A 13,158-nucleotide genomic window follows, 5' to 3' on the forward strand; every position below is an offset into this window, starting at 1 on the left:
TATCATCTAAATAAATACCACATGATGACATAAAAAAACTTCCTTGTCTCTGGAAGTTAGTCTGGAATTAGTCCTCCACATTTTGACCCATCCTTCAATCTCGCTGAACAACCCTGTCAGAATCAGGGTATCCGAGGACCCTTCTCCAGATCTTGAGCAAGTCTTAACCTTACCTTAACCTAACCTAACTCATCTGGAGGATTTGACATATTGTGCATGTTTTGGTTTGTTTTTTTGATGCCGTTTGGATAGACTCACCAAGACACGAGGAGAAACGTGCAAACTCCAAACAGAAAGACCTGGAAGTTGAACCTGGAGCCTTCTCATTGTGGTGTCAGAGTGCTTGCAATTTAGCCACAAAAACAAATGCCAACATCCCTCTCAAGAACTTTTTGATCAGGAAAATACATTATGCTAGAAACACTCCAAAAAGTTAATGCTGCGTAAGATGTGACCTTTAATTTTTTCTATTTTTTCTGTTCTTTTTCCCCCTGATCTTGGCATCTATACTTAGTCAAATTTCCAGTCTGGGAAAGTAGTTATGGGCTTAAACAGCAGGACTAATACCCCTGTTGTGAAAAGAAATGAGCGGATGTTTGGGTCAAAATCTTCCGTAAACCCGGACTCTGGTTGTGGAGCACACAGAATTAAAGGAGGAAGAATAATGCCCTCATGTTTGTACTGTGTGCTATACTGTACTTAAGAGATTACAGCAGTTCCTGACTTGTGTTTTATGTTGGACTGTTTGGGTTAGGTAACAGGATTTGGATTTGTTGACTCACAATGTTTTGACACTGGCACGGTAAAATCGTTAACATAAGTCGACATTTGTGGGACTCAACTGGAATACATGACTTATAACACTATGCGCATGTGATAGGTTAAAATGGTATTATATGCCATATTTTCAGGGGTGCAGCATATCCCATCTTCAGGGGTACAACGCGCATATGATCACAGATAAGACACATTTCACTAAAATGTAGTTAATATTAATATTTTAAATTTTGTACAAGATCTTGCTTAGTTTCTTCCAGCTCAAATGAGTTGTACTTTCTGGTCGAGGTCAATCCAGGACTCATATTTGTATGATATTGCCTTCTCTTAATGCTAGGACTTGGACGGGCATTGGAAAAGCTGAAGACTTGTTCTGATAACCTGTCCAGACTGTGAATTATTGAGATATTTGTGAGTTCACAAATATCCATCTGGCCCGGCTTCTGCTGCTGCAGTTGGTTTGGAGACTGATTTGGTTTGAGACTTGTGATTTGGGTAGAAGCCAAAGGTGAGGCACCCAAACGAGCCAAAACAAAGTGCATCACCTGATGGGTCAGCTTTGGTCTATTGTAGCAGAAATAGGGATCATTTTATTTGTGAAAATCATGCAGAGAGCACTGTCTACTTTTCCCTCAACTGGATTAATAAAAGTTTGATTTCTTGGTTTGTTTTGCTGTTGTGACGTTTCAACTAATCAGATTCAAATATGCATCATGACGTTCCATGTTTTCCTGATCACTTTTAGAGAGAGCTGTTCCAGACTCATACAGAGTGTACAGAGTATATCCATCTGGTGTTGTCAGGTCATTGCTCTGTAGCTTGGGCTTGAACTAGAACACTTAGGACTTGAGCGTAACTCCTCACATGTTACATCATCCCAAATGATCATATTTTTTATATATGATTAATATAATTATATATAATTAAAGTGTTGTAAAATGAGTTAGCATCTTTAAATCTATAATGGTTTACGTTTTTATAGACTGGGCATTTTTGGCCGCATGCGTAATCCCAAGCTCTGTTGTGCAGTGCACATAATGATGTTTGTCTACACAGAGTTACCATAGCAACTTCAAAGCATGTTGGATGTGCAAGAAGCAGCACAAAGACAAAACAGTCCAAATCAGATAGTGATGCAGATCAGAGTATGGCAGCGCTCTGTTATGCAAATACACCTAACCTCCACACTGTGCTGCACAGCTGACATCCACTCAGGAACAATTTTGGATGTGCTACAAACTCATGGCTCATTCCAATACCCCCCTCCTTCAATCCTCTCCTTCAGTCATCTCCTTCTCCTCTTCTTCTATTCTCTTTTTCTATCCTGTCCCTCTGTCCTCTCCTTCTCTCCCGTCCTTTGCTCCTTCTATCCTCTCCTTTAATTCTCTCTTTCTCCTCTATCCCCTCCTTCTCTCCTTCTATCCTCTCCTTCTGTCCTTCTATCCGCTCCTAATTTCCTCTCCTTCTCCCCTGCTTCTATCCTCTCCTTCTGTCCTCTCCTTCTCTCCTTCTGGTCACTTTAATAAGCCACTTTGCACTGTTGTTCTGATGCTGCTGTTGTATATATTTTCTCCCTTTAAGTATTTCACTTGATTTTTTTTAAGCATATCTTTTTAACTTTGTGCATGCCCTTATTTGTATTTGTATTTATTCAGTGTGTTTATGTTGCACTTTTTCACCGAAGCAAGTTCCTAGTTTGTGAACTGTGTTCACAGACTATGGCAATAAAAGTCTTCTGATTCTGATTCTGATTCTACCCTCTCCTAATATCCTGCCTTTCTCCCCTCCTTCTATCGTTTCTTTCTCCTCTCCTTCTACCCTCTCCTTCTATCCACTCCTATCCACTCTTTCTCCTCTCCTAATATCCTCCCCTTCTCCTCTCATTCTGTCCTCCTTCTCCTCTCCTTCTATCCTCTCCTTGTATCTTCTCCTTCTATCCTCTCTCCTCTCCTTCTATCCATCCATGTACTGACTTATTGAAAAAACAATTACAAGTGCATAAATGACAAAACGCACAGCAGTTTCATGAAGACAGTTTTATTATCAAATAAAAAAGGTTTACATCGTTGTAAAACCTGTTCAAACACACATTTTCTTTTTTTGATTTTCTTTTTTGTAGCTTACAAGTTGGCCATTACAATAAAATAAAAACCTTTCAATTAAAAATGTTTTCAACAAGAATTAAAAACATTTCCCCATTTGACATTCTCCAAAAGGGTTGACTGGTTTACAGCTTTACGAGGAAAGACTAACCATATAATTAACAGCAGGACTCAATTTCCCACAATCCCTAGCAAGGATAATATGTAACTATGGTTGTAACTATGGTTCTCTGAGTAACTAATATTGTTAAATAGATGAATCGTCCATAGAAATGCATGTAAGAATATAATTGTACAGTATAAATGGAAAATATACCAAATATTGTATTACAAGTTTGAAAAGATTATAGACAGTTTTGAATTATGAAACTCAAGTCTGCAGCTGTTTGAGAATGCTCTAAGGCAGCAGTGTCGTCAATATGAGCGTATGAAAATGCAATTTGGGAAAGTTATGGTGTTGATATGATAAGAGATGTGTTTTCACCAAAGCAGCCATGTTTTTATTGTTTTTTTTGTTTTGTTTTTATCCAAATGGTTGGTTAAAATGTAACTCTGGTTCTCTGAGTATACATGGGATACAATGTTGCTGTTGTTTTCTCCTGAATGTTCCACAGTATTGCATTAACTAGTTTTCATTGAGTTTTTCAAGGTATTTCTTATAGCAATAAAATGCACCTATCAATGAATATATGCAAGATTGTTTAAAGTTGAACTCAATTCACTTTTTTCACTACTAAACTGTGTATTTGGTGTTTTAATAGCACATTCTACTGTTCCTAGTCATTTTGGGGCATTTTTAAGGCAACCTAGGTACATTTGCAGCTTTTTGACCATAAACGCCTAAATCAAAGTGTGTACTGCCTCTGGTGGCCACTGCAATTTCAAGTACTATGTGACATTACACAAGACTGCCTTGATTACAGCCAGAAGTTACAAGTGTGGACAGCTGTTAGATCAATCACTCTTTTCATATACCCTCAAAACCCAGCTCCTCCTTCCCCTTTACTCTCCCCTTTAGTTCAATACAGCAGCTCGATTTGAAATGTGGTTTGTGGGCGGTTGTTATGTGTTTTGTCCCACTTTAATGCCATACAGTGGAACATTCTAGTTTTGCCTTGAATCAGGACACCGATCAGATGAATTCAGATGTTTGCTTTGGGAAAACATCTCTTTTTGTAGCGTCATAGCTTAAGCGAGTTGATTATATGCAGCTATACGACATTGTGGGCTTAGTGGCAGTGTTTTTGCATTTCAAAATAAAAGTGTCAGAAAAAATCTCATACTTGTAAATTCAGTTTGATGGTTTATTTTCAGTGCATTCAAACCACAATATGCTGTAGTGGTTCTGTTTTGGTTTCTTTGTCACAATTTGGAGCAATTTGTTGCCTACTTCAGCTGGACCCTGATCGTTCAAATTCTTCACAAGCTTAATTATAAAGTACCACTTTGGAATACCCAGCATAAAAATTTAAGTTTTCTACAAAGTATTGCACATACATGTTGCAGTTTTTTTGTTTTTTTGATTGACAGTCCAATGAAAGAGGTACAAATATTTGGAATACAAAAGGCAAATGCGAAAAAGACACACAGTTATAAATGACAACACAAAATGACCCGAACAAAATAATTAAAACATAAAAAAATGCTTTTATCAGGCTAAAACATAACCTTACACCCAGAGGTTACTTTCACATTTCAACATTCATGTGCATGTTTGCTTTAAATAAATCAAAAACTGGTTTAGGCTAACGGATGGGGAGTGTACAAAGGCAAAATGTATTAAAATACAACATTACGTGTATTACTGCATATGTTAAGATATGTGGCTTGTGGTCATAGACTGTATAAAGAAGTGGACTAAGTGAATGTGACGTCACCCATTGCGTTTAGCTCTAGTCAAATGAAATTATCGAGGCTAGCAATTATAGGGGTGAATTTTGTGCCAAGTTCCATGTTTGGAATTTCGACCACGAGTATCATCGCAAGCAAAAAGCCAATCCGGAGCGACCTCGGGAAAAGAAGTGGCCTGATTTGTCTGTTATTAATGTTTATATTTTGATTAACGAACACAATAGCACAATACAAATACCAGGATCATGTAGAGTGGGTTAATATGAACATGTTAAGACCAAAATAACAAGGCTCACTGCAGCGGTTTCAGAGTGTCGATTTTTCAATTTAAAGTGAATTACTGATGGAAACGGAAGTGTGTCCATGATCACTATCTATTTAGAACATGGCGGCTAGCACATTATCTATGTCCATTTATATATACAGTCTATGCTTGTGGTTCATAGTAAGAGATCTTAGCACAAGCTTTTAGCACGAGCCAATTTTATTAAAGTACTGCATTTCCCAGAATACTTAGCGTCTTTGGTTTTCTGTTAGCTAGCCAAATAAGACTTGTTTTGTGACTTTGCCAAGATAATTAGGTCAATATAGTCAAAAGTCAAAATTTCCTGGCTACTTAATTGTTGAAAAATTACCTTAGCAAATAATATTGAATGTTACTTTGGCTAGCTCATTCAACATTCCCCAGTTAGCTTCAATGCTAACAGCTAATGTCTATCAAGTTTGCCTCTACTGTTAAAAGTGTTTATTGGTTTAAATTGTGTGCAAGATCTTTTAAGAGAAACTTTAAGCCATACTTAAAGAAAAAAAAAAAAAAAAAAAAATCATATATGTAGTGACGGAGAATGCAATGGCCTTTAAAATTAAAAACACACAACCTGTTATGAAAAACACGGAAAATATGTGTTTATAATTACTAAGGACTTGAAAAATATTCTTTGAATTGGTCTCAATGATTGTGTGTGCTCATAAATCACATTTTTAAAACACTATTTCTTTTTTTTTTTACATGTGAAGGATCCTGATTTTACAAGATGGCAGTGTATCTGGCCTCTGATATGAATCCCAATCGTACAAATAAGGTGCAACAATAAAATCAACTCTCCATACGGTTACTTCAAAAGGGAAGGCAGTAGAAGTACTTTTTTCATCCCGGTACAGTAGATAGTACGAAAGCACAAGAGAGGAGCTCCTGAGAGATGGGCTGGTGATGATTAGGCAAATGGAAAAAATTGTTTGTTACAAAGAGATATAAAAATGAATGTATATCAAATGCAAGTAGTTATAGGCAGTTATGATAGGGCTCAAGCCATGGAATTTGGGTTCAGTCAGCTTTTGTTATGACACCGTTTGGACAATTGGATTCAAATGGCAGCCATGTTGGATTTTTCTTTGTCGTCATATAGTTTGTCATTAACTGCAATCGACTTAAAAAGTTAAGTGCATGTGTAAAGAACACTAATACGTATCTTAAGTGCATTTTCTTTGAAGTGCTGTTTTAATACAATTAGCTTTCAATTTTTATTTTATTTTATTACTAGAAAAGTTAATACTATTGAGTACAAATGAAATTGGTGTATCGTTAACGTTTTCAAACTTAAAAACAATTCATCATCATTTTGTCAGTAATTCACAATCCTATGTAGAATTTTGAAAGGGTAGTTTTGATATCATTTTTTAATACAGTTTTGGTGTTTGGTTTTTAATCTTTTAAGTGTTTATCAAAGTCTTGCACAACATGGCGTCCTAACCGAATTATCCAAAGTGTGTCAAATCAAATAGCAGCTACTTTGAGCATCTATTTGTTGCAGACATGTGAATTTGTGCCCTTTAAATTAAAATACTGAGTGTTGGTATATACAGAAAACAAAAGTGTTTAAACATTATCCCACACATTTATAGACACTACCATTGGCACACTTCCAACATGACTTCGCCGCACTTTTACTTTGAAAAGTTGCCAGTGGGCTGCCTCTACAAATGCACGCCAAAATAAAAGACCGTCTTTAAATGCAAACTACAGCAATATCATCAATAGTGAATACCAATAACATTATAGTCTTAATATAAAAATCTAAACATTGAAAGAGGACAAAAGTAGTTGTCATAGTAATAATAATAATGTCCAAAGTTGTAAGCCGCAAAGGAAAAGCCTATATTGTAAATTGGTCTAGGGCAGAGAAAGATATAGACAATATATATATATCGACTGGTAAGCTACTACGATACAGTACGTCACAAATAGCCTATACTCAAGGGTTGGACCGCCACACTTCAAATCCTTTCAGAAAACCATTCAAATTCAGTTTATTCTAGTCCGAAAACCATAGACAAAGTACAGTGCTATAAGGCTATGGCAGATTTGTGCTAAGGTGCAATCAAGAACCAGCTTCAGTAACAGGCTTTTATTTTGAAGAAATATGTCTCAACTAATACGGTTTTAATTTCTGAGGTAAGTGAGTGATGTATAGCAGCCTTTATGTGGTCCTCGTTATTTCTTCATCAAAAGTGTGCTAGTAATTATCTTGTTAGCATTTAGCCAATAGCAAGCAAGCATTTTGGTGCTTTCCAGGTAAGTTGGAACATTGTTAACCTGTTTATCTTTTGTAACCAACCACCAAAGAATGTGCTTTTCAGTATTTGTAGCATATAGGAGAGTTAACAAATTATACCTGCATTTAAGCTAAAGCTAAATAAGTGGTTACGTTGGAATCAAATACTGTATAAGTGGATTGAGGATGTGAAGTCATCCATAGTGTTCGGCTCCAGCCAAATAAAGTCAATCGCGGCTAGCAGTTATTGTGGCTAATTTGGAGCCGAGTCCCATATTTCACATGCTAATATTTAATTAGCTAATGGTTAGGATTTGATCGACACTTATATTGGAATTCTCACTTACCAAGTAAAATAAAAATAAAAAACTCTTTTAATCCAGACATAGACTTCCGTTTAGCCTTTTGTGGTCCCAAAATAATGGAATTTTCATGGCTTTAAAATTATGATTATATGTTCATACATTCAATTTCTGTGGCTGCAGCATTTCTTTGAACGATGCCAGTGAACAACACTTTTTATCAACATACAGCTAATTACCCAAAGGCAAAATTAGGTTTAGCTTGGTGTCACTGAATGTTTAGATCTTCCAAACATTGGTCAAGAAAAAGAAGTCTTTATTTGTAGTGCTTAAGCCTGTAGTAAACAGGTAATGAATTCATTGGAAAACATTATGTCACAAGTTTGTTAGATGTGATGTTTAAAAGTTGTTGGTTTCAAGTCTTTCAGCTGGTGTAAATTTGCCACTCAGTCCATAAAACTAAGTGCTAGATTGAGTCGTGAGCAGGTTTAAAAGAGGGGCAACTTCAATTAGAAATAGATTTGAAATGTGATTGGTACCCTTATCATCAAGAAAGTCCTTGCCTGACCAGCCATCCTAATGCATTTTCTTTGGAATTGGAAACTGGAACTTTAAGGGGGGGGGGGGGGCAAAAATTTAAACTAAATTAATTAAAAGATGAGGTTTGGTGGCCTCTCAAAATAGTTTGTACAAGCCAACTGCAAAATCATCTATTCAGTTAAAATCTCTATGACTAATGATTACCCCTTAACTTATTTACTAATAGTATTTTTTTTTTAGTACAATTGAGTAAAAGAGCATCACTTGGCAATGTTTAATCAGGTTTAATCTGGGTTTATATCTTATTACACTTACTAATGCTAACTACTATGAGTAGAATTTTCGTAAACTTGGAATTCGTAAAACAGAAATCGCCAAAAATGTCTGGTCTAGCTTGGCGACGACGTTACGTTAGCTTTAGAACCAAGCCGAGTGGTTATTTAATAAATATTTCAACCAATCTGCATTTGGGCAAGAAATCTGATTTTAAAACTTACATTTTGAAAAGGGAGTTATACAGTTGAACATTTTCTGTGAGACTTTCAACAAACACCATGAAAACGAGTAGGTCTGACTGGCCGGGCTTACAGAAACTACCACTACTTTCCCAACAATTTCCTAAACAACTTGATCTTTTTTTTTTTTTTCCCTAAACCCTTTTGAGTCCACCAGACGAACAGACATACAGAGAGACAAAGCTAGCTCCAAAAGCGAAGAGGACAGAGGAGGGGTTTTCTCACGGAGAGCGCCCCCTACATCATGGTCTCGACGATGGTGTGGCTGGGGGCCTTGAGCAGTAGGCCCTTGTTCATGTTGGGGTCCAGGGGGTAGTTGAATTCCTTCAACCCACGGTGACCTGCAGGGCGAGAGCTGGCCCCTCCACGCACGGGGGCTGCTACCGCCTTGATCCTCTGGAAGGAAAGGGAGACAGGAAATATCAGTAACACGGAATATATGAAGGAAGTAGTAGTAGTAGTACATATAGGAGAAACGAAGTAAAAGCCAAAAGTAAAATCTGTCAACTGGACAAAAAGTTGCAGGAGAAAAGCAAACAAAGGAAGCAAAGAAACCAATAGGGGTAGCTAGGATGCCAATATGTGTGAAAAACATCCATTAAGAGTTGTATGATTATGCTAAGTATGACTCAGGCACAGTGCACACTTAATGTAGCTCTGTACTGTAAACAATAGGTGTTTCAGTGTAGCTCCTCCCTTCAGATAGATATAAGGCAGTGTCCATCAGTAATCTGACCAGAACTGAAGAAGCGGCTTGGAGGAGCAGCGAAATGTCTTCACTCCTACAACTTTTTGTCCAGTTGACAGATTTTACTTTTGGCTTTTACTATGGATCAGACCTGGACGATTGAGGGATTACACAAACAGAGGAAGCAGAGTACCAGACATGCAGAAACCATACAATCTCCTCAGAAAGGCCTCATAATAAAGGCAATAAATGCAAGATATCTAACTTTAACTGTGGAAAATTCCATAGTTAGTTTTTAGTGTAACTTCAGATTAGGCAAGACACGTTTATTGCTGCAGACAAAATTGCTAAACTGGAACTGGAAGAGAACATTGTCAAAGTACAGACATTTGCAAGCCTATTATAGCCGCTAATCGCTTAGTCAAACAAAATGGCCGGTTCATGTTTTGACTCTTGATTACGATCCTACTAATAAGACCTCGTTATGAAAGAAAACCAAAACAGCTGCCAAAACCAGAAAAGGACATGGAGCAAATAGATTTATTAAGGTAACAATTAGCTTGTACTGACCTCAATGAGCGGCCCGTCGGAGCGGATGATCTTGATGACCACCACCATGGGGATACAGATCATGGAGGCCAGAGCAAGAGTCCAGCCCAGACCGATGGCCCAGTCCGGGTACTGGTAGACCTTGTTGTACGTCAATGGCTTATATTTGACCAAGGAGAAAATGAAGCATCCCTGCACAAAACATATGGTACTACGTGAATATATGAAGGAAGTAGTAGTAGAGTAGAGGTAGTACATGTGGTTTGAGTTTGGATACACTTAACAGTTACTCTACTTTTTTTTCTTTGCTATATAATTCCATAAGTCTTGCTTCATATACTGTAATTGTTGTTATTTACAATGTAGAAAATAAACAAGAAAAAAACATTGACTAATAAGGTGTGTCCAAACCACAGACTGTTTAAGGAAGTGGACTAAGTGAGTGTGTTCACTTCCTATTTGGATTTATACATAGAGTCTATGGTCTAAACTGTTGACTGGTAGTGTATATTTTGAGTATATGAGCAGGCACGTACCACACAGAGCAGAGGAGTGAAGATGGTCCAGCTCCATTTCATCCATGGGTTTGGTCTGTAGCCAATCATGTCCTCAACGGCATCATAGAAATTATCAACGCCTGAAAAAAAAGATACTTGTTTTAAGCACCTGTACCCATTGTGTTCCTTGTATCTGGGCTAAATTTGTCTTGCCCCAGAACAGATATATTGTATTAGCAGCTCTCGAGGTCAAAATAAGTCCGCTTTGTGCTGTTTGGACATATTTATGAAACTTTTGATTAGGGGAGAATCAGGAAGTGCACTATTGGCATGCTAGATGTTGTTAGCTTTAACATAACCTTCCTCGTTTCTAAACTCATCGCAGTTAATAAGTAGGATACTCAGAATGTGTAAGGTAAGTGAGGAATACCTTTGGATCACTGGAAAGGAGTAAAAAATATTAAGGAAAAAAACGGATGGTGTGATATTTTGGGCACTTTTGAGGTTTACCCTCATCCCAGACATGTTTAGTACCTTTATTCGGATTGCAAAAATAACATAACTTTATTGTGGGAATACCAGAAGAATCTGAGACCGCTCATCCCTAACAACAGTATATCATCAGTGTATCTATGGCATAATGGCTACCTTTATGTTTCTAAATGGGAGTCGCCCGATATGTCGATAATAAATGACCTCATAACTCTTATAAGTAGATTATAAAAGGCCTGAGCTGTTTGTGCAATGCATTTAGTCTAAACATAGGCTCAGGAATGCATTAGTCTAGGGGCTAAAGAGGGAAGTTCTCATGATGTCAGCTGTTCAGATGTATGGAATCTTTTTATGGAATAAAATAAATATTAAAATAAAGTTTAAGAGACGTACCATAAACCCAGGCAACAGCAACGCATTCAAAGAATGCCACCCACAGAAGGCACACACCGCTGGCTGCATAGTAGTCGAACAGCTGGAACACATACATGCCACCCTGATGGAGCAAGAGAGGAACACATGAGTCATCTGGAGATACTTCACATTTGTGCTTCCTCTGTTTTCGCTTTTGCGGTGTTTACTTCTGTATTCACATTTATTTGTGTCCCTGTATCCATGTTGATTTAAAAAAAAAAGACAGGCACTTGTAGAGTAGGAAAATTCCACATGAATTGTACAGTTGTGTTGTGTTTCTAAACCTCTGTTACTAGATAAGGGTGATACCAGCCATTTCTGTTTCACTCAGACCAGTGGTGGAAGGTAACGAAGTAAAAGTAATAAAGTAATGTATTTAGGTGAAGTATAGATAGAAAATTACCGGTAACTTAAGTCAATTTCACACTTTACGTTTACTTCACTACATTTGAGAGCAGGTATCTGTACTTTCTACCCCACTACATTTTTGAACTGGACTGAAAAGTAAAAAGTACTTTTCATATTATTTGAGTGTTTATTTTTACCATGTTCATGGTAACAAGTTTTCAAGTTCAAGCTTTGGCTTTGAACAAACAAAAATAAATACAAAAAAATCACCAGAAAGTTAAGACAGAGGTGTCAAACTCAAATTCTCAAGAGGGCCAAAATTAAAAACTGTGACTAAGTTGCAGGCCAAACTAAATATTTATTGAAAAATGTTCAACAGCTGCATATTTTTCAAAAGGGGTGGATTAAATTTGAGGGAGGCAACAGGTAGCAGATACTAATGAGTGTCAATAGAAGTGGTGAGGGCCGGCACCAACACATTTGCAAAGCATTCTGGGATTCATATTATTAGAGGTGCATGCTCACACTGACACGGCGGCTGGTGGGCCAGCTCTAATATGTATTTAATATGATGTCACGGGCCAAATATATTTAGATCAAGGCCCAAATTTGGCCTGCGGGCCTGAGTCTGACATGTCTGATTTAAGAACTTTACAAATCAACTTTAAGAAGTTGATTTGTATTGTTACTGTGACCAAAATATGTATCATTTTAATCAGTATCACTACATTTAACACTTGAACAAATTACCAGTAAGTCTTGAATAGCAGTATTGATCATATACTAGTACAAATGCATTGAAAACATTCTGCTATTGCTTTAATTGTGGAGTAGATGGGGTTATATCATCTGTAATGCTCCTTATACTACAAGTTGTAATGTAAACACGGATGTCAAATAATGTTAATCTGAATTTGAAGTAAATACTGTATTTTTGAGATGGTTGTATTTTTGAATGAGAATGAATACTTCAGTATGCAACCTCAGTATTATCAACATATCAATATGGCACCTGGCACTATTGGGCAGTTGATTGTACAGTTGCGTTGTGTTTCTAAATGGTGTTTCTCAAACTCTGTACAGGTATAAATGGTGGTAAGTGTATTTCTTGTGGTAGTACTTTGCAGTTCTGCTATGTTTTACTACTTTCATTCTATTTTTAGTTGGTTTCATTAAGTTTTATGCACATTTTGGTCTAGTCCTCTAATAAAACTATCTTTGAATCTGTTCTATTTAGTTTAGACGTGATTTAATCATGTTTTATTCTTTGTATAGTAGAGTAGGGTGATTAATACAATTTAAATTTCTTATGATTAATGATCAGCCTGGGTCTTTTTAGTGGAGAGAGCTACAGCCAGTCCTCTGTCAGTAAAAGCATGTGGTTGGAGCAGATGGAACACTTAAGAAGAATAAATGAACTATTTCTATTAACTATTTCCTCTTAAAGTGCATTTGACAGATTAACATAGTTTTTTCATTCTGTCGTGGTTTGGTGGGATGGCACCTGTGGTAAATATTCATCATACTTTTG

At 37.0% G+C, this 13,158-nt stretch overlaps 1 protein-coding gene across 1 annotated transcript in view; it reads right to left on the bottom strand.

Annotated features, from left to right (window-relative positions):
• Window positions 1-2,798: 2,798 nt before the first annotated feature.
• The window catches only part of LOC117371707 (sodium- and chloride-dependent taurine transporter-like), a 45,751-nt gene continuing 35,391 nt past the window's right edge, over window positions 2,799-13,158 (bottom strand). Inside the window, exons 12-15 of the mRNA XM_033967413.2 lie at window positions 11,259-11,361; window positions 10,413-10,513; window positions 9,898-10,068; window positions 2,799-9,035 (exon numbers count right to left, since the gene is read on the bottom strand). Of these exons, the coding sequence (XP_033823304.1) occupies window positions 8,877-9,035; window positions 9,898-10,068; window positions 10,413-10,513; window positions 11,259-11,361 (534 nt within the window). The 3' untranslated portion in view covers window positions 2,799-8,876. The remainder of the gene's footprint in view (window positions 9,036-9,897; window positions 10,069-10,412; window positions 10,514-11,258; window positions 11,362-13,158) is intronic.

This window comes from Periophthalmus magnuspinnatus, chromosome 5 (assembly GCF_009829125.3).
Source record: "Periophthalmus magnuspinnatus isolate fPerMag1 chromosome 5, fPerMag1.2.pri, whole genome shotgun sequence".
Lineage (NCBI taxonomy): Eukaryota > Metazoa > Chordata > Actinopteri > Gobiiformes > Gobiidae > Periophthalmus > Periophthalmus magnuspinnatus.